The 25,683-nt window shown below is 55.4% G+C and overlaps 1 protein-coding gene across 3 annotated transcripts in view; it reads left to right on the forward strand.

The window, feature by feature from the left end:
- The first annotated feature begins 2,518 nt into the window (after positions 1-2,518).
- SSBP3 (single stranded DNA binding protein 3) overlaps positions 2,519-25,683 on the forward strand; it is a 168,841-nt gene continuing 145,676 nt past the window's right edge. For 2 of the 3 annotated variants that reach the window (XM_047789005.1, XM_047789006.1), the window contains exons 1-4: positions 2,519-2,975; positions 3,989-4,061; positions 4,285-4,346; positions 6,960-7,044. In XM_047789005.1, coding sequence (XP_047644961.1) covers positions 2,920-2,975; positions 3,989-4,061; positions 4,285-4,346; positions 6,960-7,044 — 276 coding nt within the window. In that variant the 5' untranslated portion in view covers positions 2,519-2,919. The remainder of the gene's footprint in view (positions 2,976-3,988; positions 4,062-4,284; positions 4,347-6,959; positions 7,045-25,683) is intronic. The other variant, XM_047789007.1, reaches the window with a different exon arrangement.

The raw sequence follows: 25,683 nt of genomic DNA on the forward strand, positions 1-25,683 counted from the left end.
CTCTGTCCGGGTCTTCCCACTGTCTCTTTTAGCTCCACTATGAACCTACCAACATTCTGTGTCAAGCCCCAGCGAAGGGCAGACTACAGGGACACTCTACTTGGCACAGGTGCCCTGAATGCATACCACACTTGCTCTGGAAGGAGGTGTTTGTCCTTTTTGGGGGGTGGGGGGTGGGCGGGGGGGGCAGTGAGGAAAGAAAAAGATAGAAGGGAAATCTTATCACAGAACATCAGACTCTCAAGAGATATTAAAGATCCCCCTTCCCATTTGACAGGTGAGGAAAATGATGCCCCAAAAGATATGCCTACACTGCAGCCCTGCAGCTGACAGAGCATGGTCCACTCGGTAGAGACTCTGACGTAGCAGGGCCAGAGAAGGGCTGTGTTTTCCTTTAGCCAGGACCTAACCCATACTCATGATACTCATAATTTGTGGGCCTTGCAGACCCAAGATGAGTCAGGCTTCTCTGTGAGTCAGTATGTTGACAAGCCAACCCTGGCCATTCCTAGTCCTTCAAAAATAGAAGTCCAGGGGAAGGGTATGAGCAGGCCAATTTAATTAGTGTGGGCTCTAAGGTACCTTAAGTTAGCCCTATTAAATTAAATGGCCTGGGGGAAAAAAATAACTGTAATTATTTCCTTCTCTCCCCTATGCTTGTGTTTCAACTGCCTCTCAACCTCCATGCTTCTCTCATTCACAAAACAACCTTTAATTTAAACTAGGAGCTAACACCCAGACAACTAGAGACTGGGGTTCAGTGTTTCCCTTTTTCTGCCCCCTTTCCCTGCCTAGGTCATGGCAGAGAATAGAGTGCGTCCAGAGGCGTCAGTAGGGCCTGGCTGTATTCTAATTTAGGGAGGCTGTTACACTGAGTAGAACATTATTCCAAAAATGCACCCAGTCTCCTTCCTGAACCAATGCAGATCCGTTTGCTGCGGGGCATTTCTTTTTCAAGACCTCTTTTCTCTCCTCGACAGATTAAAATAAGCAAACTTTAATGGTAGTGAAAGATTCTTTATTTTGTTCTGAGTTCTTCTACTTGAAACGTGTTTTCCCCAGGACACTGACCTATCCTTTAATTGTTTGGTGCGAGGCATGTTAGGGGGAGGGGCGTTACTTGTTTATTGGAACAGCGCAGTTAAAAAAAAAAAAATCAACCTAGGCTAACAGTTTCAAGGCTCCCCTAAAGATGTATCCAAACAGGCAGCCAATCAGCGCTTACACAGCTTTTTCTGCTTGACTCTTTTAAAGAGACAGTGCCGACAGTGTTTTATCGCATTTAAAGAGAACCGCGCTCTAAAAACAGTCTGAAAATGGGGGAGTCTTCCCCTGTTTCGTTGGTTTCTGGTCTCGAGAGTCTCTGGTGAGGGACACTCAGTGTGTCCTCGGGTTCTTGGCGTGGGCAGAAAGGAGTCTGCAGCAAATAGCTGGGTCACTCTGCCAGCCTCCCCCCCTCAATTTCCCATTGTACACCTGGGTCACTGACAATGGAAGCTTCCCCTCCCCCCACTCCTGACTCTCGTCTCCCACTCCCCAATTTAGCTCCATTTATTTGAAGTTTGCAGATTTCTGCGGCGCGCATCTCGCATCACTGGGCGCCCAGGTGATGCCCTCCTACCCCGGGATAGCACCGTCTCCCGTGGAGAAGCCGAAGGGGTCTAACTTACTAGGGCGGGCAGACCTCCGAAATTTGGGAGCGATCACTCTGCCCTCTTTTAGCCCAAGTCCTCAGTACCTCCCTCCCAGGCTCCCTAAAGCAGGCCAAGGGCCATTTTCGCGCGACTCCACTTTGGGGTTTTCCAAAGTATTTTAATGATCTAGTAAAGGAGCAGCCGCGCGCCTCGGCGCCGGCTCAAGCCGCCCAGTTCGCAGCGTGGAGCCCCGGGCCCGGCGCTCCGAAGCCAGACTGGGCGAGGGAGAGGACAGGGGGCGGGGCAGCCGAGGGGGAAGGGTAGGAGTCTGGGGAGGGGGTCGGGGTCGGAGCCGGGGGTGGGGGGGCGGGTGGGGGACCGGCGAGGGGGAGGGGGAGATAAGGGCTGGGCCAGCGCAAGCTGCGGCGGGGGGAGGTGAGGGGCAGATAAGGGAGAGGGACGTGGCGGGAGGGAGCCAGCGGCGCTCCGCTCAGGGGTCCGCGCCCCCTCCCCTCCGACTCTGCCGCAGCGCCCCCCCTCGCCCCCCAGTGGTCCCAGCCTTGGAGAGCGCGGGTCGGGACCTCTCCTCGCAGGGGTGGGAAACTAGACCTCCCCCGTCCCGATTCGTGTCCCCTCCCCACATCTACAGCAAAGAGAGGCTCGCGCCCCCGAACACCCCCGATTCGCTCGCAGGAGCAGGAACAGCGGCTCCTCGGAGGCGGCCGCAGCGGGGACTGCCGCGGTCGGGCGCTGACAGGGCGTCCCTCCCGGGCCGCCCCGGGCCCGCCCCCTCGCGCCAATTGGTCTAGGCGCCCATCAATCGCGGGACGTTGACGCCCGCCTAGCTCCCTCGCCCGGGTAGCCACGTTCGGTTGAGCTCCAAGTAGACCAGCGGCAGCGGCGGCGGCGGCAGCGGTGCTGGAGGCGCAGAGGGCGGCGCAGGCGGAGCCGGGCGGGCGGCGCGCGAGCGAGCCAGCGGGCAGCTGGGCCGACGGGCGAGCGGCGGCAGCGGCGGCGGCGGCGGCACCGGCACCCCAGGCCGAGCCGGCGCGGGAGGAGTTCCAGGGCAATGGGGCCGCGGCCGGGGCTGACGCTTTGACAGCTGGAAAGAGCGCGGAGCCAGCGCCTGGGGGGGAGGGAGGGGAGCGCGGCTAGGAAAGCGCGAGCGAGTGAGCGAGCGAGCGCCGGGGAGGGGGCCGGGAGCGAGGGGGCAGCTCGGGAGCAGCCGGAGCGGTAGCGGCGGCGGCGGCGGCGGCGAGGCTCGGCGCCCTCTTCTCTGCAAAACATGTTTGCCAAAGGCAAAGGCTCGGCGGTGCCCTCGGACGGGCAGGCTCGGGAAAAGTAAGCCCTATTTTCCAAGTGGCGGCCGCGCTGCCGCCGGGCTGCGGGCGGGTGGTGGGAGGCAGGTGGGCGGGCGGGGGCTGCTGCGTCCCGGGCCCCGGGCCCCGGCACCGCCTGCCTGGCCCCTTCCCGAGGCCGCGGCGGGCGGCGTGGGAGAGCCCATTGTTGGGAGCCGGCGGAGGTTGGGGCATTGGGGGGCGCCGCCGGAGGATGGGGTACTTGGGGGCCGCGGGGCGTGCCGGGCACGAGGGCCTGCGGTGAGGGGTGGGCGAGGTCCCGTGAGCGAGCCTGGGCGCCCACCCAAGCCGGGGCGCTCGCCGCGGTGGCCGCACTTTGCCCACCGGGCGCGGGCAGAGGGCGCGTGGCTTCTGCAGCCCCGAAGGCTCCTTTTGTCCGCCCGCGGCGTGAGGAGTGCGTGCCGGGGGCTTTGTTCGGCCGGGAGAGCTCTCCCTTCCCTGCCCTCGGCCTCGCCGCCGGCCCCGGGCCCTCCGGGGCGCCGGGCTGGGTAGGGACGGCGGCGCCGGCTTGGCTCCAAGCTTGGGGGACAGTTGTTTTGGGGGGAGGTGGTGAGGGTGGCGCTTTGCTGCCCTCTCCAGAGCGCGCGGAGCACCCCAGAGTCCCGGACGGAGTCTCCCCGACTCTCACACCTGGAGACAGGGTGGCAAGGAGTGGGTAGGGAAAAGAAGCGAGGCTCTGGGGTCGGATGGCTTGCGAGTTTGAGAGATCTCGGTGGGTTTGGCTGCGACGCTGCTTGGAAGTTCAAGTTCGGGGGCTGCTCTTCAGCCCCTGCGTTTTGAAGTAACGCCTCTCCTGGCCCCCATCCCCTAGCTGTTCGCACCCGTGGCTCCGGGCAGGGTCGAGGTAGCTGCTCACCTCTGGTTGGGGCCACAATGGGCCAGCGTAGACAGGGCTGGGAGCCGGCCGGCAAGGTCCAGGAGCCAGCACCCGGTGTGATCTGACGCCTTCCCTCCCTCTCTCTCTCTCTCTCTCTGTGCCCCCTGCCCACTTTCCAGGTTAGCTTTATACGTCTACGAATATTTACTGCATGTAGGAGCACAGAAATCTGCACAGACCTTCTTATCGGAGGTGAGTGGAACTTCCCCCCTCATCCAATTTCTTGACACCCCCTCATCCCCACTATTCTTAAAGCCTTTGTTTTCTGGAGCAGCCACTGTGGCCACCATTTTGAATTTTTATCACCTTTTGGCATTTATTGTTAGTTGGTCCTCACAGCCTTTTGGCTCCGGGAAGCCCCCAGCCCACCCCTTCTCTCTGCTCCTCTAAGCTGTCTCTGCTCTCTCCCTTCCAGATTCGATGGGAAAAAAACATCACGTTGGGAGAACCGCCTGGGTTTTTGCACTCGTGGTGGTGGTAAGTTTGTGTGATAGTTGTGTGTGTGTTTGTTTTGTTCCGAGGCCCAGGTCTAAGTGAACAAAGACGTGCGGTCTGGAGCAGAACCCTCCCCTCCCCATGCCTTAGCCCTCAGCGTCACCCAGAGCAGGGCACCCCTGGGTTCTCAGGCCTGGCCTGGCAAAGGGGGAAGAGGGCAGAGGAGGTCGGTGCCTAAAAGTTTTCGCCTCCTCTGTCCCCTCCTGTTGAGAATCTACTAAATCGTGCGCGGTGCTCGGGCAGAAACTCCTGACTTGTGCATCGCACTCCGAGGCACCAGGCAGAGGCTTGGAAAAAACCTGGAAGGATTTTTGTCAATTCTGCATGCTGCTTTAATTAGAGGGAGCGGGGGCGGGGCCGGGCGGAGGGGGTACCAGGTCTGTTTAACAACTGGCCTGGCTCTTCCTTTTTCTCCTTTGCGCTCCATACCTTGAGAGAAAAACGTTTGGGAACCTTTTCAGGCACCCGGAGAAAAAGCGAGAAGGGGTTGCCCCTTCTTTTAAAAGATGTTGATTATACCGATGGCAGCCCCCTCCTCCCCGCACACCATCAAGTTTCGTTTTACTGAGCACCTGGCTGAGTGCCTGTAGTTGGTAGCGGGGGGCTCCCCCTTGTCTGTGACCCTCTCCCAGGCCCCTGGGCCCTGCCCAGGTGAGACCAACCACCGGTCTGCTCTCCTTTTGCAGCCCCGCAGGAGGGAAGCTCAGGGTCAGCTGGCGCGAGTTGCTGCGAGCTGAAGACTTGGGTGTTTTGTGGGACCGATCGGTGGAGTCTTTGACATCCTTTTCAAAAGGAAAAGAGAGCAGACCGGCTTTTGATATCTTGGTGGAGTGCAGGGAACTGAACTGGTGCCCTGTCTTGGGCTCTTAGCGCGTTTACCTGACTGCCAGCTCAGGTTCCTGTTTCAAGTGTCTTTGAAATGCAGGGGGATGAAGTGTCTGTTGTAACTTGCGCAGAGAAAATGAGTTTTTAATTACTTCTGCCGACCTCGGAACTGCCTGCCGGGAGTTGGAGGCGTTTGGCGTGGCGTGAGGATCCTCCCTGTGGGAGCGGGTGGTAGGCTTGCTGGGGTCGGTCGCCTGGGAGCGGAGTTTGTGGTTGGGGCTCGTGGGTCTGGCCATCATGGCTTTTGCAGAAACTGAGGCTCCTGAGTAAAAGTTACTCAGAAGGGCCCAGGGAGTTGGTCGCGTTAGAAATCTTTAGCGTGTGGAAGTCAAATCAGGTGTGTGCACCTTCGGAGGACAGAAAGGCACGTGCTTGACTGCCACCCCCCGCCGCCAATAGAAGTCCCCGATTTTCCTTTTCTCTCCATAATCTCCCCCAAACCTCTCCAGCCTTGTCTCAGTCCTGGGAACCAGAGTGTGTCGTGCTGGGCTCAGGCGGAGGTGGCTCTGTGATTCGACACCGAGCAAATGACCCGCGGCGGCTTCTGGGGTGGGAGGCATTGGTGGGGCCGATCTGAAGAGGGGCCGGGACGTGTTATTCGCACACCTGGAGCAAGTTGCTTGTGTGGTGCCCTGGCGGAGCTGGCGGTGCAGGTGGCTTCTTCTGTGCCGGCTGTTTGTGATGGGGACAGGAGCACTGGCCCGGGAGTCAGACCTCTGCTCTGGTGCCCATTTGGCATTCCATCAGGTTCCTGTTCCTGGGCCTTGGGCCCCTGACCTGGAGAGGGTTTCTGAACTCCTTGTTAATACCATTGACTAATGCCTCGTGTTTGTACAGAGTCTTACTGGTTGACAAAGAACCGTACGGCTGTTCTCGCGTAATAGCGTTGGGTGACTGTATGAAAGTCTTGCAGGGGGAAAAGGCAGGGACACGTAGCACCCCCGCCCCACCCCGCTTTGGCCGGACATGGGGTTTTCTGAGGAGCAGCTTTATTTGAGCGGGAAAGAGCAAGACACTCGGTCATCCATGACCTCGCTGTTGCCTAACTTGATATATGTTCTCTGGTGGGCGGGGGGCAGGGGAATGGTTCTTGTGTAATGGTACGTTGGGAGAGGGTCTGGGAGGAAGTGGGGGGTGAGGTGGCAGGGCGGGGCGTAGGGGCTCTGGGATAAGAACCTGTGGGTTCCCTTTATTGCCAGTCACCCGGCTTGCCATACAGATGAATCAGAGTCTTGACTTTGACAATTTAACCTTTTTATGAAATGCAGCCATTTGGGGGGGGGGTGTCAAAGGAGCACAGATGAGCCAGGCATGGATTCTCATCCAGATTCTTACCTGTCCCATCTGGGCATCCGTGGGTGGGTTGTACCAACCTGCCCCAAGCTTCAGTTGCCCCGTATGTAGGGTGGCGATAAAACCACCTACCTTATAGCGCTGTGGTAGTTACAAGCAGTGTCTGGGGTGTGAAGCATCCAGCACGTAGTAGGTGCCTGATGGATGAGAGCTACTATACTCTTACTACACGGGAGAGGCTCTCAGAAGGGGTTGGGTCCATTTTGTTTTCTAGGCTGAGTTTGCCCAGGGAAGGCTGGAAAGGTGGGATTGAGCCTTGGGGGGCCTGGTGCTCTTAGCGCTGTGTATCGTACCCTTGCCGTTGGGCGCACAAGTAATCATTAGTAACCTGATCTTATTTTATTTTTTGACTTGCAGCGTATTTTGGGACCTTTACTGTGCAGCTCCTGAAAGGCGAGATACTTGTGAACATTCGAGTGAAGCAAAAGCCTTTCATGATTACGTGAGTAACAAATTTTTAATCCTGGCAATAATTACGGGGTTGGATCGCTCTAACTTCTTGAGTACCCAAAGCAAATACACAGCCAGTTGGCAGTGGTCTTTGTTTTCTCCTTGCCTTTCTTCCTGTCCTGCCCACCTCCCTGCTGCCCTCGCCCCGTACCCTTCTCAGCCGCGCGGTCTAACTTGGTGAACAATGTGGCATAATGTTGTAATCATGCAAAAGAGCCCAGATACCTATCCCAGGAATGAGAATGGTCTTGTGCAGGGCTCGGCCACGTGGGCTTTACGTCCTGCCTGATTGGTCCATCAGCCGGAGAGGGCGGGGACTGAGCCTCTCTGGTGCTGCTTCATGGAGAAGTTGCCCACAACCACGAAAAACACGATGCAGATTTGAAACTTGTGTTTTGGAGGGGAAGGGGTGTTTTTGGGAATTTGGTGAAATGCATTCTTGTGTTACTTTCAGGGAGCCATCTTTCAGATTGTGTGTGTGTGTGTGTGTGTGTGTGTGCGCGTGCCTGGGCGCGTGCGCACGGGAACTCGTGTTGTATCCATGAAGACATTGTATACTTTGAGATCCTTGGCTGGTCTGTTCATCTATTGTTGAAAATATTCTTGTGAGGATGGTTTCTTCCCACTGTAGCGCTTTCTGCTCTGTCCTTCACCCTCGACGTGGAGAAGTTTTTTAAGATTTAGGAAGGGTTTATGAGAGCGATGTCTGCCACATGTCCACTTCTCACCACAGGCCCCTGAAAAAAATTGGACTCTAACTGGGTTGGAGCCACTTAGGATCAGATGAGGTAGGTTAGGGTCTGCTGGGGCAGGATGGAAGGGGACGTGTCTGAAGATCTTCCCGGCCTTCTCTGCTTCCTGTTGGCCTCGTAGACGGTTAAGTGCGTGTGCGCGCCTCCGTGTGTGTGCAGGTGCACAGAAGAGCCGATGTATTTGCTCTTTCCCTTCTGCCTGAAGTGACCCGGGCACAGTCCTGAAGCTCTAGGGCGTGTGTGTTGGTGTTCTGAACATCATCAGAGCCCATCCGCTTGGCCAGGCCATCTGCCCCCCTGCCGCACGCAGGTGGAAACCGGCCCCGGAGACCAGAACCCATTAGGTTGAGATCGACAAGTGGTTGAATCCCGTGCCAGGAATATTGTGGTGCTGAAAATTTCTCCTTGTCGTACGAGGAGTTAGTGACGCCTCTGGTGACGCTCTGGTTTTGAGGATATTCCGTGCGATGAGATATTCCGTGGCTGTGGCTGTAAAGAAACTATCCTTGGAGTGGAAGGCTGCGGAATTTGACCCGTTCTTGTGCCCCCTCCAGGGCTGAAAAAGAGAAGCTGGCGAATGGTGCTTATGGCCTGGTAAACTTTGAGTAGTGAGAGGTGAGAGGACCAGTTCGCTTGTGATGAGGTTCTCCTGGGAAAATTGGGGGTGATGATCGTAGGGCTTCCTGAGCTGGAGGCTGGGGACAGAGGCTACGAGGTACAAGAACCATAGAAGAATGGGTGAACTTGACCTTTCTACCTAGGAAAAATTGTGTGAGCGTTTTAACCCCTGGGTGGCTGATTCCTGTGCGCCCTGTATTCGATTGCTATGCAAATGGTTTCGTTCTGGAGTGGGGGAGGGATGGATGAGTGTGTCTGTTTCAGATCACTTTCTTGGTGTGGCTTGGCTGTGATGTTTTTCAGAGAAGTTAATGATTTTTAACCATGTTTGATGTCGTCATAAATGAAATCAGACTCGGGCAGTCTCTGGTTTGTTCTGCCCCTTGATACAGGATGGTGGTCGTGAGGGTTTGTGTGGGTTGGCCTCAGAAATGGGCTAAGGAAGGGCGGCAGAATTAGGTGGAGGTGGCTGAGGTCGCTATAGACATTTGGAAGATGCCACCAAGAGTGGAAGTCACAGTGACTGAGGCCCGGGGTTCTCAGATTTGGGGATCAATATGATTCACTTGGTATCCTGTAGCCTGAGAAGTGGGTCCTGTGAGGAGGGAGGGAGTGGTGAGTGGCGGTGGGAAGGGAACGTTTCTAGGGTGCAGGAGTCGGGGCCGGGGGGCATTGAGGTGCAGGGTGACAGAGAAGCAATAGGGAAATGATAAAACATATTGAACAACGGAGCTCCTGTCGTGACTCAGCGGTTAGCGAACCCGACTCTCATCCATGAGGACACGGGTTCGATCCCTGGCCTTACTCAGTGGGTTAAGGATCCGGCATTGCCGTGAGCCGTGGTGTAGGTCGCAGACACGGCTCAGATCCCATGTTGCTGTGCCTGTGGCGTAGGCCGGTGGCTACAGCTGTGATTCAACCCCTAGCCTGGGAACCTCCATATGCCGCAAGAGCGGCCCAAGAAATGGCAAAAAGAACAAACAAACAAACAAAAAATTAGGATCCAGGAGTTCCGGTTGTGGCTCAGCAGTAAGGAACCCAACTGGTATCCATCAGGATGTGGGTTCGATCCCTGGCCTCAATTAGTGGGTTCAGGATCCAGTGTTGCCATGAAGCTGTGGTGTGGGTTGCAGACGTGGCTCAGATCTGGTGTGGCTGTGGCTGTGGTGCAGGCTGGCACAGCTCTGATTCGGCCCCTAGCCTGGGAACTTTCCTATGCCGCAGGTGTGGCCCTAAAAAAAGAAAATGAATTAGGATCCAGGAGTTCCCTGGTGGCCTAGTGGTTAAGGACTCAGCATTGTCATCACTGTGGCTTGGGTTGGATCCCTGGCCTGGGAACTTCTGCATGCTGCGGGTGCAGCCAGAAGAAAAAAAGAAAGGAATTAGGATCCAAACACAGATCATAGCTGATTCCGGAATCTGTGCTCCCAGCTCTGCCAAGACTTGGCCTCACAGGTCTATGACGATGTCACCTTTCTGGCTAACTTCTCATTTGGATTTGTCTTTTCTAACCACAGCATGTTAAGTTTTTCCATGCCATAGACCATTCATCTACAGAGCTATTCATTTCTGTAGCTCCCATAATGCCTTGGACATAGTAGGGACACATGCTAAGTGAATGACGGGGTTAAGGAACTGTGGGTAAGAACAAAATAGGTCCTTTGGGGTCAGTGAGTAACCTGGCCTGGAGCAGCCGGTGGAATATTGGAAGATATTCTTCCAGTGACTTGTTTTTGCTGGGTCACCTTGAGCCAGGTGATTTTAACATGGGTTAACTAGGTACCTTAAGTCCTTTTTTAGAAGAAAAGTGGAGTGCAGGTAAGAGTGTGCAGAAACTGTTCTTCTGCCTTCCATCAAGGAGGTGCACAGAGACTCATGGCTGGTCTGTGCTGTCCAGGTGCCCGCCCGGGCCTCGGTGGGCAGTGAGGAGTGCGTGCCTGTGGGGCATGGATGAGGAGGGCCCTGGCTCTCTCAGGGAAGTGAGTTTGTGTTCCTGGCAAGTTCCCTCCGCTTCCTTTTGGTGGGTCGGCGAAAGGTTACCTCAAAGGCTCACTGGTTCAAGCCAGGCTACAGGGCCTGGAATGAACCAGATGGCTCAGCGGGCGAGGGGTTTAAATTTTCTTTGAATTGGTGAGTTTTTATTTGAGTCACCATCTATTTCCACCCCCCGCACACCTGGCAACTTCAGCTTGCTTGGCTCATGGTGTGTAAGCTGGCGCGGCCTCATGTTGACCGCATGTAACCCAGAGCATTGGGGGTTTGGTACCCGGAATGGACTTTTCTGAGAAATTGGTTTTCCTGAAGTCAGAAGAGCCCCGAGGCCATGGGAGGAGACTCTTGGAGACTCCGCCTGTGGCTTCCTTGCTGTTCCCCTCCGGCCAGAGCAGTGGTTCTCAGAGTGCTGAGGAAGCCCGTGGGTCCCCATGGGTTCTCCTAGACACCAATGTCTGTCTGGTCCTGGCCTTTGGTGGGGTGGATGCTTCCACGTACCAGCTCAGTGCCTCTGAGTAGAAGGTGCTGGAGAGCCGTGATGCTCACGTTGTTGTACTTTGTGTAACGCCTTTTCAATACGTGATTGTGGTTTTTTGGCTTCACAGCTGCCTCTTGGTCAGGTTTTGGGATTAAATCCCCCCCCCCCCCCCCCCATTTTACAGATGATGAAACTGAGGCCTGGTGTTCAGATGGTTTGTCCAAGGGCCTGTAGCCAGGAGGTGGCAGAGCTGGGACTAGACCCAAGTCTTTCAAATGCCATCTCTCAGCTTTGGACAACCCTCATTTGATACAGAATTTGCTGCAAAACAGAGGGAAGATATTTGCCTTTGACCCAAAGGGTGCCCATATCTAGTCACCGAGGAAATGAATTTAGCAGAGAATTAAACCAAAGCCCCAGAGAGGTGATTGCAGAGTCACTGGCAGAGGAGGGAACCTGGGCTCCAGGAAGGCGTTTGTTACGGTGCGCCGGGTGGCTCTTTTGGCAGGGAAAATGTGACAGAAGGATTGGCCTTTGCTCCCGGAAAATGCACGTATCCCCACAAGGGAGACTTGGTGCATGATTTCAGGAGGTTCAGGGGCTGCTGTCCGAAGCCCCTCTGTGGTCCCCACTGAAGAACTTGGGGTGCCCAGCGGCCGTGGAGTCTACGACCTTGGCGCATCTTGAGCCTCAGTCTCCCTGCCCCAAGACGTGAGGTCCCTTTCAGATCAGCCTCAGTGGAGCTGCCCCTGTGCTCCCTCCGCCTCCCCCCCACCACGGCAGGACTCCGCTGACCCCCCTGCACCCCCAGCTGTGAGCCTTTGTCTCCAGGCGGGGCACTTAAAATCAGAAAGTGCCCCAGAGTCCTGGGTGTGGATGGCAGTGGAGGTATTTGTGGCTCTGTGGCAGGGGTCCAGCGTCCTTGGTGGGTTTGAAATAGCAAAGTGATATTTGAGAGGGCTCTCCTTGGATGCGCTGAGCTGAGGTTCCTGCCAGGCCGGCGGGGAGCGTCCACGCCTGCCAGAACCCTTCGGGGCAGGGGCACGAGAGGGTGGCCAGCGCGGGCGGAGAAGGCCCGCAGCTGGGGCTCGGAGGCGCTGGGGGCGTGCTCTCCCCCGCAATAAGCGGCCCAGCTATCTGCCCAGAGGTCCTGGCAAGTTCACGGTGTTGCCTTTGGCTCTGACCCTTAGCACCCTTGTGTGGCAGATGATAAAAACAAAACACACACACAGTCATTTCTTTCCCTGCTCCCCTTGGTGCTCAGCCTGCGTGTTGTGGCCTTTCTTCCGGCTCCCACCCTATTTGCTGCAGTTCCTTTTAACCCCAGAGGCTGCCAGACTCCTCCGTCGGTAGCTAATTAAACACGACATGAGTAACTCGAATTGCGTTTTGCCAGAACCCGGGCAGTGTGGCCACCTTAATGGGTTTCAAGTGGCGACAAGACCCCAGATTACAAATCCTTGCCCTTGATTTCAAGGCAGGAGGTGGGGCGGGGCAGGGGGCGGGGAGTGCTGGGGACCCAAACTAAGTTTGGCACTGGTCACTCCATTTCAACTCCAAGCCCAGCCGTCCGCTCCAGTCCGTGCATAATGCCATCTTTGTTAGCTGAGCATTTGTAAACTTGGACCAAGTGTTAGCTGTGTGCCAGCCACGGCTCTGAGGGAGCTGGGAGACACCCACCTCTCTGCCGTAGGGAAGCCGGCTTGGCTCTGGAGCGGGGACCTCGGCCAGAGCCGCCTCGCCCCTTCCCTTGACCTTCCCGCCTCCATGGGTGAGTGTGCGTGTGTGAGCTCAGGGGAGGTGTGTGTGCTTGAGGGCCTGTCCGCCAAGATAACAGAAATGTTACACCAACTGTAGCCTTTATAATGGTGCTAGGGTTTAGAGTATTTAGAAAAATTAATCTTTTTTAGCTTGGGAATAATTCTGACCGTGGTACAAGTGCATTAGACGATTCACATAAACTTCTTTAATGCATGTTGCTGGGAGCTTACAGCAAACAGACAATAATGATGGTTTGTTTTCGATTTGCCGGGGTAATGGGGTTTTCTGTAGCTTTGGCGAGATGCGTTTTAGGAATGTTTCTCTCCCTGTGTTAGGCTCTTCTTTCCCCCTTTGGGCCTTGAATCCTCTGGATTTTTTTTTTGTGTGTGTGTGTGGGTCTTTTTGCTGTTTTTTGGGCCGCTCCCGCGGCATATGGAGGTTCCCAGGCTAGGGGTCCAATTGGAGCCGCAGCCACCAGCCTACACCAGAGCCACAGCAACGCGGGATCCGAGCTGCATCTGCAACCTACACCACAGCTCATGGCAACGCCGGATCGTCAGCCCACTGAGCAAGGGCAGGGACCGAACCCGCAACCTCATGGTTCCTAGTCAGATTCGTTAACCACTGCGCCACGACGGAAACTCCGAATCCTCTGGATTTTAAAGCGTTGGTGCTCTGACAGGTGGCTGGGACACACGCCTGAGTTCCAGTCCCTACTCTGTCGTTTCCAGGCAGGGCGGGTTTTTGGATCCTCAGTGTTCCCATCTGTTGAATGGGGAAATAGTGATTCCTTTGTGGGACCATTGTGCGAGTTAAGTTTGGATTACTCGTATGAAATGGTTGTTTCTCTGTGGCCAGTGCTTTGTGAGTTTGTTTCTTTTGTATTTACAGCCCTAAAATTTTTCCCAGAAACTTGTAATACAGTGGAGGTAACAGCATATTCTTTCTGGGAGAGCAGATTGACCCTGCGGAACCAGACACTTGAATTTCTCAGTGATGCCCTCTGAGGTGTATAGTCCTTCCCCCAATACTCAGTGCAGTGTCTTGTCTCCCCCGCAGCACCCCTGTGAGGGCCAGAGCGGGCGGTCCTGGCACAGGCTGGTACAGATAAATGCTCCCCTGAGACGTCTGTGCCCCTTATCTGTGTCGGACAGAGTGGTCCTGTCCCACTCCTGTGAGTGGCTACCTTGTAGCCCAATGGGAAGAGCTTAAAGCTTGGCACAATCAGAAACCTGGGTGCATCTCGTTAGCAGGGATGGGGGGCAGGGGGAGGGCTGCCCTCCTGACCGTAAGGTGGGTCCTTGCTTAGCTTACCACGGGGGTGGCCGTGAGAAAGGCATGGAAAACTGCCCGGGGAGGGTTAGCTGTGCTGTGTACATGCTTTCAGGGGTGACCAGGCTTGAAAGCCCTGTGGTCAGTGCCTTGCCTTCATCCTCTCTGGTGCCTGCCTTGCCCTGGCTGGCCTTGGGCCTCACCTGACTTTGAATTGAGTGAGGAGACTCAGAAAGGGGCTTGGAGGAGAGGGCGAGGAAGCGATGTGTTGGCCGTGGCAGGTTCTCTGGAAGCTGGTTCTGGGTGCATGGGCTGCCCCCTCTTTCCACTCCTGGGGGGTAGGTAAACAGCCGCACCCCCATGAGGCGGCCAGGAAGGGTATTTAATGTGGTTTGTGTAACAGCCTGGCTGCAGCTGGTGGGGCTGGAGTCACCTAGTCAGCTTCCAGGGAGGCCCAGAGAGGAAAGATGCCGCCCACCTGAGCTCACAGATAGGACTCAGACCACATCAGGGCCCAGGAGCCTTTCCTTTGTCCTGCGCTGCCTTGCCGCCCTTACAAGCTGCAGACTTGGACACCTTCATTAACCTCTCTGTGCCTTGGTCTCCTCGGGTAGAAAATGAGATTAATAAAGTAAAAAAAATAGATGGCGTTCCCACCGTGGCGCAGCGGAAACAAATCCGGCCGGAACCATGAGGTTGCAGGTTCGATCCCTGGCCTCGCTCAGTGGGTTGAGGATCCAGCGTTGCTGTGAGCTGTGGTGTAGGTTGCAGACGTGTCTCGGATCTGGTGTGGTTGTGGCTGTGTCGTAGGCTGGTAGCAACAGCTCCGATTCAACCCCTAGCCTGGGAACCACCATATGCCATGGTGTGGCCCTAAAAAAAAAAAAAAAAAAAGAGGACAAAAGACAAAAGATAAAAATAAATAAGTAAAATAAAGCATACCAGCCTCCTGGGGTTGTTACGAGGATTAAGTGGGTGTGTGTGCACACATGCTACATGGAGTGCCTGGTGCAGCAGAGCCCTGTGTGTGCTCTTGTTCTTGTCATCTCACCTCAGGCCTGGCATGAGTCCTGGCGTCCTGATGGCCAGAAGGGGGGTGAGGTGGGCAGCTGCGGAATGGTGTTGGCATGATGGGGGTGTGCCTGGGATGCATGAGCCACCTGTTGGTTGGTGAGCACTCTGGGTCCCGGGGCCTGAGCCCCCTTCCTCAAGCCCCCTCAGGTGGCTGGGGGTGGGGGTCGCACATGCAGCCTCCAGACCAGCCCCGCTGCCCGTGAGGACGAGGCGATGACGCGCGGACGCTCCCGGTTCAGTGTGTCCATTTCTCCTCGTGTCACCGCCCCCCCTTGCTCTAGGAACCCTGAACTTCCCCAGCTCTCTCTGTCCCTTTCCTGGTGTCCCCCACCGGATGCCTGAGATGGGGTTTTTGCTCCTCTGCCGGCCAGCCCTGCCGTAGAGCAGATGCCAGCCTGGCATGTGGCTGCCACCACCAGGCCTGCCAGGACCCCCCCACCCCCGTGGGAACACCTTGCCCCCGCCGCCCTCAACTCTGTGACTTTTACTCGTTTGCTACCTGCTTCCTGGAAGGAGAGTGATTGGGGTCAAGGTTGTATTTCTTCCCTTCCCTCTTCTAGGTTGAAAGCCCCTGCAGGCACGAGCCCCCATCCCTACCCCCTTTCTGCGGCCTCTGCTCCTGGGGCCAGGTGTGGAGTTTGAAAATCCTGAGGGTGGTGAGCTAAGGTTCTCCAGCCTCGAGAATCCAAACGAGTTTGATCCCTGCCCCAGGATCAGGGATCAGGCCTGCTAAATACACGTTTTAATGGAGCTGGACAAGTGGCGAGTGGTAACACATTGTTTTGCAAACTGCGAGTTGTGACCCATTAGTGCCCTGTGAAATGAACTTAGTGGGTCACAACTGGCAGTTACAAAAAAAGAAACTCTGTATCCTCACAGAGTGAACCTAAGCATTCTTTCCGGCAACTTCTGTTTTCAAGCGATTTACGGGTGCTTATAAAGAAACACGGGCCCTGGGTTTTCTATGTAAACTTTGCCTTTTTGCGGGTCTCAGTCTAACCTTTGAAAGCCACTCCCCCCAAAAGGACAGGAAGTTGAGACTGGGGTCCTGTAAGTTGCTTGGCTTTGGCCAAGCGGCAGGTGATTGCTGACCCTGGTTTTCTGATCTGGAAGAAGGCAGGAGGCTTTCCCACCTCCGAGGGTTCCTGGGAGCGTTGGGTCCCCGGCTTCCTCCCAGAGCGATGCCTGGTGGTTCCTGGGTACCGCTGCTTTTGGTGTTCGCTGCCCTGTTCTCAGTGCATCGAGCCTCTGAGAGGGGCCCGGCAGATGCTTGCTGAGTGCTGAACCAGAAGGGGCTCCCACTTGAAGTCTGCCCCTCGCCCCTGCGGGGTGGCCGGGGGCAGCTCCTCCAGCCTGTCTGCCGTTTAGGCGGGGGTTCCTGGCCCCCTGCGGAGGATGTTGCCTGAACATCTGCGGGGCTCAGGCTCTCGTCACAGCAAGAAGCTTGAGAATAGGTCTCCGGGCATCCTGTCTGACCCAGGTTGGCCCAGCCTTCCAGATTCCCTGTCCCCTCCCGGTGACAGCTGTTTGCACAGCTCCGAGGCGGGCTTTGTGTCCCCTGCTCTTTGTGTGTTTGGGTGAAGCGCCTGACATTTCACTTCTGTTTTACAGCCCTCTGACCTTAAGAAGCACAGCTGCTCCCTGGGGCCCCTGTCTGAGGCTTTCCTCTGATCCTTCTCTCGCAGTCACAGAAGCCTGTTTGAGAGAGCAGGCTCTGCAGCGGCAGACCTCCTTGCCCTGGATGCTGGCGACAGCTTGTCGAGCTCTTGGGGTGAACAGTGCAGACTGGCCCAGGACAGCTATGGGCTGGTGGGCAGTTATTCCTGGGTGCCCGCTGCATGCCTGGCCCTGTGCTGGTTGGTGATGGGACAGAGGCAGTGTCATGGGCAGCACAGCGGATTTGGACTTGGATGACCAGAGTTCAAGTCCTGCCTCTTTGCGGTGGCCTTGGGTTGGCTCCTCTGAGCTCATCTGTGATGTGAAACCATGGGAAGTAAGGTTTGGCTTGTTTTCCTACCGCTCAAGCTTTTTTGGACGCCAGGTGAGCATGTGTAAAACATGGTTAGGAAATCGTGGTCTGTTTCAAACGTGAACAGACCATCAAATCGTGGAATGTATTTCAAGAAGGAGCCTCTCAGTTTATGGATGAGGGACCCGAGGCCTGGAGCAGGATGGTGACCTAGCAAGTCCATGGCCACTCGAGCTCCCGATCCCTTTGGCGGCCACTGACTTTAGAAAACCTCCACGTGGGGGGTTGGCACTGGCTCTGCGTCTGGGCCATCCGGTTGGAATTTGCAGCTTTCCCCGGGAGGTGCTGCGGGCTGCCTGTGGCCTTGGCCGTGTGGCCTGGGCCGAGGGGGCAGACAGCCCAGCGGGCAGCCCTGGTGCTAGGCGTGCGCACGCGGCCGCTCCCTTCTCGCTGTCCCTTCAAAGGCTTCCAGTAGCACATGTTCCCCCCTCTCTGGAGGCCCTGCCTCTTGGCCAGCGCCCACTTGTGTTCCACGAGGCAGTGCTGGCCCCGGCTCTGGGCGCAGGGTTGGCTGTGGGTCTCCAGGCTGCGGAGCCGCTGCAAAAGGGGATTTTACAGCATGACAGGGAATTTCAGCCACTGCGTTATCTCCGAATTGGCCAATTGATGGTTTCAGCAGAGCATTTCAGCGTCGGGGAAGCCAATACAATTTGAGTTAGTTGTGATGGCTGCCTCTTTAAATACCGCAGTGAGCTTCTGTCAGCGAGCTGATGCGCGGCCTAGGGAATTGCAGAAAACCTGATCACCAGAACGCTTCAGTCGATTCTGACCCCCAGCTACGGAAAATGAACTTAAACCTAGTGGACTGTCGCCACATCCTTTGTGGGGCATTATTTTGCTGGCAGCATCTTTGTCTCAGGGACCTGGAGGAGGAGAGGGCGGGTCCAGACCACCCTATTGGGCTGTGCGGCCCCCTCCCCAGGATTTTAGGGAGTGTGATCCTCCATGGGGAGTGAGCCACTGAGAGCCAAGGCGATGGGTTCTTGGTGTAGCTACGGAACGACGGTGTCGTGGTTGGAGAATGGTGAGTCTCTTGTTTAACGAAGGAAGCTGGTGTTTCCTGAGCACTTACTATGTGCCAGGTTTTTTTAAAAAGTTCTTAGTCACGTCTCACCTCCTTCAGGCAGGGGTAGGGGACACAATACTCTGCCCATTTCATAAAGGAAGAACCGATGACAGCAAACAGTTGTATTGAGCGCTGACTGTGTGCTGGACACCTCTCGGAGTGCTGCTTTTATCTCCCGTTGTATTCAGAGGAGCCCCGTGGGTTAAGTTCTGTATTCCTGTTTCATGGAAGGGAAACTGAGGCACTCGAGGGATTCAGGACTGTTGAGGGTGGGCTTTAGCTAAAGTGCCCTTCACTGCTTCCACCACGCTGCTTCCCTGAGAATGAGGACCAGATGTGGCATCTTTGCTGCTTAAGTAATTGGTGACCCACTGCCCAGACCCAGGGCTGGCAGGACTAGGGGGGGGCGTGGGTTCCCAGGGGGCACACGAGCTAAAGGCCTGTCTGTGGGTCGGCTGGCTCCTCACCCGTGCTGTGCTTCCCAGGGGCAGAGGGGCCGGGCTGGTTTTCAGTGAGCTCACCTGGGAAGTAGACATCTTGCTTCGGGCTCCTATACCTGAAGGAAGAGCTTCCCCACCTCTTCATTGCATTTATGTATTTATTTTCGGCCATGCCTGCGGCACGCGGAAGCTCCCAGGCCAGGGGTCGAACCTGTGCCACGGCGGCGCCCTAAGCCTGGTGTTCCTGACCACATTGGAACCTTAAGCTGCTGAGCCACCAGGGAACTCCCATAGCTTCACTTTGAAGGCTTGCTTTTATTAATCCGCTTTCACTCCCTCTGGGCCGCATGCTTGAAAATATTTTATTTACAGATAGATTGCATACATTGAGTCACCACTCATTTTAATGAAGACATAGGAAAAGCGAGACCTACATAATAGTTACTGATGAAAGCGTCTCATCATCTCAGAAAACATTGGAAATTTGGGGTTTATTTCAGTTGAGGCAAACCCAATTTTGATGCTGTTAAAACAACAACAACAAAACAGCCATGCCCCAGCGTCCCTGAAGTTTCCAAGAGACCAGGTTAGAGTTCTTAGCCTGGGACGCTCTGACCTTATGTCTGTGCTTCCCCGCCCGCTTAGCTCCTTCTGGCTGTGTTCTGGGAAGGCCAGAGCTGGCCTCTGTGGAAGGAAGGCCTCACCTCTCTCCTGAGAGGAGGGTCAGAGGTCAGCGTGGGCTCTGGGTCTCCACGGCATCATAGGCAGGGCAGGCAAGGCTTTCCTGCGAGGGAATATGCAGGTTGGGGCTTGGACACCGCAGGGGGCGAGCTCTTGGGTGGAGCGCTCCCATTTCCCAACCGAGGATGCTCCAGAGCCCCCCATCCCCACACACCTGCAAAGGCGCAGGTACTGTGGTTACCCCCCCCCCCCCCCCCGCCGCTGTGAGCTGGCATTGAGTGGAGGAGATGGATCACCAGGCGGTGGGTCCAGAAATCAGCTTTCTCACTAGGCTTCCCCACTTCCTGGCTGCCCCCTTCCACCGGCCATTGTCTTCTTTCTGGGCCTCAATGTCCTCATTTGCAGCCTGGGGACAGGGAGGGGTACAAAAGCCATTTCTGAAGCAGTGGTGATTAGTCTTCATGGCACATCTTGGGCCAGGCACCGTTTAATCCCTGTAACTCTACAAGGCAGAGGCTGTTTTTATCCCATTCCTTGGATCAGGAAACTCGAGGCTCCTCCGCGCAGGGAAGCGATGAGCTGTGGGTGTGACGTCATTAAACCACAGAGCACGATTTGAACCCAGGGCCCCATTCCTAGCCCTGGAGGACATGGTCACTTGACTAACCTTTCGGGTGACTTTGAGAGACGAGGAGGGACCTTGGGGAAAAAAACGCTCTTCGAAAGAATGGGATCATTTCTGTAGCAACCTGTAAACATGTGTCTTTGAGAGAAAAAACAAAAGATGTCAGCGACAGTTTGCATCCCAGTGAGATGAATGCAGATGAACCTATTTTGACTGTTAACTTATTTTGTTGCTTAAAAGCCAGTGACATGTAGCGCTGGATTTATTTTTCTTCACAGCATTTAAGTGTGTGCCACTTCCTGAGTGACGTGTGTGAATTTGGGAATTGCCTGTGCTTTGGGGAGCGAGGCCACCGCTCGCACTTGGGGATCTTGCCGTGAGCGGGCCGGCTCGTGGGAGGGTTTGTGGGGACACAGGACGGAGCTGAGACGTGGCCGGCGAGCTGCAGGCTCACCTGGGTCTCAGGATGTTGCTGGAACCAGAGCTCGCTCTGACGTTGGGGTCACGGGTGGGGAGCTGATCACAGGCGTCGCTGTGACGGGAAGCCTAAATATTTATTCTGTTCTGTCCCTAATGAAAACAAATTGTCAACAGTTGTTCAGTAACTGACTAAATTAAAATCTGTAATTAGTCAATTAGATTAAAGAGTTGGCACAACCTGATTGTATCATGCTGGTTAGGTTATTAAGAGAAAGGGTGTGATTTTTAATTACTGAATGCTAATTTTGACAGTTTCAAATAGAAACAGACGTGTTTTTTCCCCCCTTTCCCTAATTCTGAATGGTTTGGAAAGTAAAGACACTCGATGTGTAAATTATGCTTTTTTGAAGGAAAATAATCCGAGAAGGCCCTTCTGTAGAGCAGAGGGATTTTAGTTAAGAGGCCACATTGGATTTGGTTGAAAGGGTTAGTTGGAAATCCTTCCTTTCTTGAAGGAGGGATGGCCCGGCGTTTGGCAGCTTTGCTTTTGCTTTAAATGAGAAGTTGGATTTCACATTTAAGCAGTTCAGTCCTTGAGTTAGAGTAGTTTTTAGTGTCTCCCTCAGTCTCTCACTCCATATGGGGGTTTTCTTTTTTCTTTTTTTTTCTTTTTTGGCTGCACCCTGTGGCATGTGGAAGTTCCCGGGCCAGGGGTCAAACCTAGGCCATGGCAGTGACCTGAGCCGCAACAGTGACAGTGCTGGGTCCTTAACCTTCTGAGCCACCAGGGACCTCCTCAAGGGGGTTTTCTGACCAGCACCCTGGAAGCCAGAGGTAATAGGTGACAGAATCCAGGGAGGACACTACTGTGTCTGTGAAGCATGGCGGGCCCTCAGAGACACCCGCACACGTGAGTGACATGGGACTTTTTTACAGCTGATTTTCTCATGTTCTGAGCCATCCAGTGGGCAGGGCAGGTGCCGTGGAAGTTCTTACTGCTGTCCTGCCGAGGCACGTTGAGAGCTGGGGCTGGAGGTGCCCAGGTATAGAGGGTCCAGGGGTGGAGGATGGGCCGGGGTTGTGGGGGAGGAAGGATGCCAGCCCGCAGGCAGGAGGGGATCCTCTTAGCTCGTGGTCGGGGACATACAGAGGCCAGAGAGGGGCTTCTTGCTGGGCAGGAGGATGGGATCCAAAAGCAGGGCCTGTTTATGGATTTAGAGCTATAGGAAGCCAGTCAGAGGGTTTAGGAGGAATTGGCGAGGCCAGATTGGAAGTGGAGCAGCAAGTCCTCCTTCTGGTTCTGTTTTTCTGGAGGGTATTGTGGCATTGCCTCCCCAGCTCAGGCTGCACTATGGGTTGTGAGCAGCCTTGGAACTGGGCGTGAGATCCCAGCTGCTTCCAGCCACAGACCCCAGCACATAGCCTGGATCCTCTCCTGTGCAGAGGGCTCCTCCCAGCTTCTCCCAACTTACCCCGCTGCCCCTGGGGGTGCACAATGTGTTCCCGCTCGGAAGGCTTTAAGGAGCTACGCATGTGGGTTGTATTATCTAGAGACTCTCAAGCCTTAGAAGTGGTCCAGGGGCTGCTGCAGGAAGGCCCTCAGTCCTCGCTTCTCCTTCCCCAAGTCCCGGGGGCCGTGAGAGGTTGACCACTGCCAGCTCCTTGCAGCCTGCCTGCTGGACATCCTCCTGCCCTGGGAAAGCTACCCCGAGCCTCCAGGAACCACACGAATGACGTCGCTGGTGTGGAAGCTCAGGCTTGACTTCTGGTCACTAGGTTTTCCATGATCCTTTTTTTCTATGAGCCTCAAAACGAACGGCATCAGTTTTTAAGATTTATTGTTAAAGCTGCTGGTGATTTTTTTTTTTTTTCTTTCTGTGGCATATGGACCGCCCAGGCCAGGGGTCAGATCTGAGCCAAAGTTGCCACCTAAGCCGCAGCTGCGGCAACACGGGATCCTCAACCCACTGTGCCAGGCTGGGGCTCGAACCTGTGTCCCAGTGCTCCCCATTGCACCACAGCAGGAAACTCCAGGTGCTGGTGACACTGAATGAGTCCTCCCCCGCTTTTCTTTCTTTCTCCCCCCCTCCCTCCCTCCCTCCCTTCCTTCCTTCCTTTCTTTTTGAAGGGAGCAGTTTTGCTTTTTGTGGTCTGTGGACCTGTGGGAACCAGGTAAAGCAGCCTGGGTTGTTGTTGGCACCAGGGCCTTTCCCACAGAGTACCCTGTACCCGTACCAGTTGCCTGCCTTTTGAGCCTCAGTGTCTTCCTCTGTAAACTGGAGATGGCACTTGCAGAACCCTTGTTTTGAGGCAGAGCTGCAGAGTGCCCTGGAGGCAGCTCAGTGAATCTTTCTGGAATGCCAGGAGGAGAGGCCGAAGGGTAACTAGTGTTCTCAGTGCTGGGTGTGTTTAGACGCAGGGGTAAATGAGAAGAGGAGAATAAAAAGCCGGGGGTATTTACAGGTGGTAGGCATTGATGTGTGTCTGAGTTTGGAATTTCTCTTTCACACTCAGGATCCACTGCCAAGGTTAAAGAGGTGTGTGTGTGTGTGTATGGGGGTGGGTCGTGGCAAATAGAAGAAAGGAAGTGACAGTGCTGGGAGAGAGTTTATTTTAAAAGCTTCCCCACTGATAGATTTGTAGCTCTGGGTAAATAGGGAAGCTTGTAAAACTTGATTCATTTTCTTCCCAAAGTCTGTGTTTGGTGGAGAGTGGGGGTGCGGACAGAGCTTCCAAACGCTTGTCAGTGAGCCATGTTTGTGTGTCTCCAGTGCGCGCCACATACGGGGCCAGAGCTGTGCTCCCACGCCCACTCCCTGTCCCCAGACCCCCTTTCCCTTCCCAGAACGGGGTGCGGGTTGCTGGGCTGCACTCTGGTCTCATCTGGGGATGAGTGAGGACTTCCTGTGCTTGAGATGCCTTCCTCCTTCCTTCCTTCCTTCCTTGCCTGCGCCATCCCGAGCCGATCGGGTCTGCTCTTTTTTTTGGATTGGGAAGCAGGCCCCGCCCCCCTTGTCCCTGCCCAGGTCTGCTCTGGGGACGTGGATGGGCAGCTGGGGTGACCCTTGGCCAGTGAGGAGCTAGGCTGTGACCTGCGCTGTGGGCCCATGGGAGCCGCTCAGGCACGAGAAGCTCCTCCTCCCGAGAAACCACCACAGAGGTGGAACCGTGGTCAACAGGGAGGGGTGAGGAGGTGGTGGACCTCGTGTGTTGTGGGGGGGGGGGAAATTGAGAGTATTTTGGAACGTTTTTGCATTTGAAAATGAAAATGAGAGAGTTCCCGTTGTGGCTCAGTGGTTAACGAATCTGACTAGGAACCATGAGGTTGCAGGTTCGATCCCTGGCCTTGCTCAGGGGGTTAAGGATCTGGCATTGCCGTGAGCTGTGGTGTAGGTCACAGATGTGGCTTGGATCTGGCATTGTTGTGGGTGTGGTGTAGGCCAGCGGCTATAGCTCGGATTCGACCCCTAGCCTGGGAACCTCCGTATGCCGCGGATGTGGCCCAAGAAAAGACAAAAAAAGAAAAGAAAATGGAAACGAGGACTGTGTATTTCTGTGGGTGGGGTGGGGTGTGAACCCTGAGACCTAGATACCCAGCTGTTGCCAGGCTATGTATAGTTAAGGAAGGGAAGGGGCCAGGCTTCCTACCTCAGGACTTTCGCACAGATGCTCTCCCTGCTTGGAGCACCTCCCCCTGAGGAGCTCCTGTTCATTGATCAAGTCTCGATTTGGATGTCAAAGTTCTAAGGAACATCTCACGATCGTCTTTGAGCCCATGGAGTAGGGCCCTTAAACGCAGAGCTTGACTCCTGAGGGCTTAACACCCAGTTCCTATTTGTGGACCAAAGGAGTGATTAGGAAGAACCAGGTGGCTCCCTGCCTCCCGGGGCCCCTTCTCTGTACTTGAGCGGCTCCCTGAAGCCTCGGGCCTTAAGGACATGTCTGAGTACAGCTGCCCAGTTGAAGCCTTGACCTTGGTGTTTGCCTTTCTTTTCTTTTTTCCTTTTTTGTCTTTTGCTTTTTAGGGTCATACCTGCGGCATATGGAAGTTCCCAGGCTAGGGGTCCAATCAGAGTTTCAGCTGCCGGCCTGCACCACAGCCACAGCCACAGCCACGCCGCATCTGAACCACGTCTGCGACCTACACCACAGCTCACGGCAACGCCGGATCCTTAAGCCACGGAGCAAGGCCAGGGATGGGAACCGAGTCCTCGAGGATACTAGTGGGCTTCGGCTGAGCCGTGATGGGAGCTCCTGCCTTTCTTTTCTGAGATTCGTTTCTGACACTGATGGAGCCTCAGAAGAGAATGGTCCTCAGAGATGTGTGGGAAAGGCCCAGTATTGAGTGAGCCCAGCTTTGCCGGCTTCTCAGCCAGAAGCCCTGTGACTCTTCTTCTCAGTTTCTGGGTTTTGGGAAGGGGGTTGGGGGGGGGTGCTCAGGGGTGTGGTCTGGGACCCTGAACAGCTTCACTCAGCTGGAGTCTCGGTGGGGGAGCAGGGCTGGGGGGGTCGGTTGGCCTGGGATGACGGGAACAGCCCGGTTCTGATTCCTCTAGCTCCCCCTGCTTCCCTGAGAGGGAATATTTTATGATTTGACCCCCCTGTAATTCGGGGTTGGTGGTGATTTTATCAGCCCACAGAAAGTCTGCAGTTGACCTTTGCATTATCTGAGAAGACTTGTGTTTGCTTAGCGGAGGAGGATAAACAAGATTCCAGGGGGCGGCTCAGGACGTGGGCTGTGGGTCTTTGAGCAGTGGCTGTGGCTTCTAATTGTCAGTGGCTCTTATCTGTGCTTCAGGGAAGGTCCAGCCACACCCTGGCGGGGTGGGAGGGGGTAGGGCGGTGGGGAGAAGAAGCTTCTTTGGTTCCAGGCTGGCCATTCAGGCTTTTCCTGGGATGTGAATTGCTCACTCCCTTTAAATCACCGCTTTCTAGTAAACCCATCCTAATGCTCTCGGTGCAGGAGGACACTTTATCCAACACCCACTGAGGGGTCAGAGCAGGTGCTTGTTTTCCTTAGATAGTCAGTCAGTCAGTCTAGTTTTTCCTTCTTCAAACAGTTGATGCCCCTGAGGTGTGGCTCCAGACAGAAGGACACCAGCGAAGTCTTTGTCCTCACGGAGCTTATGGACTATTCATCCCCTTTATCTGGGGCTCGTGCGTTTTAAGATGCCAACTACGCCTCTTTAAATGGGAGACCTGTCCTGCAGGTTCAGATGGGCTTGTCCCCTGAAGAAGCCCCGGGACGCATTCTGCTGTCCCCTGGGCAACCCCCCCCCCCCCGACCAGAGAACACCCGGGTCTGCTTTGCATCCTCCTGCCCTGGCCCCCTGGCTGTCGCGCCAACTGGCTGTGTGATTTTTGGACTGGCTGCTTGACGTTAACTGAACGTTGGCTTCTTTGTCTGGAAAGTGGTGGGAAAG

This window comes from Phacochoerus africanus, chromosome 8 (assembly GCF_016906955.1).
Source record: "Phacochoerus africanus isolate WHEZ1 chromosome 8, ROS_Pafr_v1, whole genome shotgun sequence".
Classification (NCBI taxonomy): Eukaryota; Metazoa; Chordata; class Mammalia; order Artiodactyla; family Suidae; genus Phacochoerus; species Phacochoerus africanus.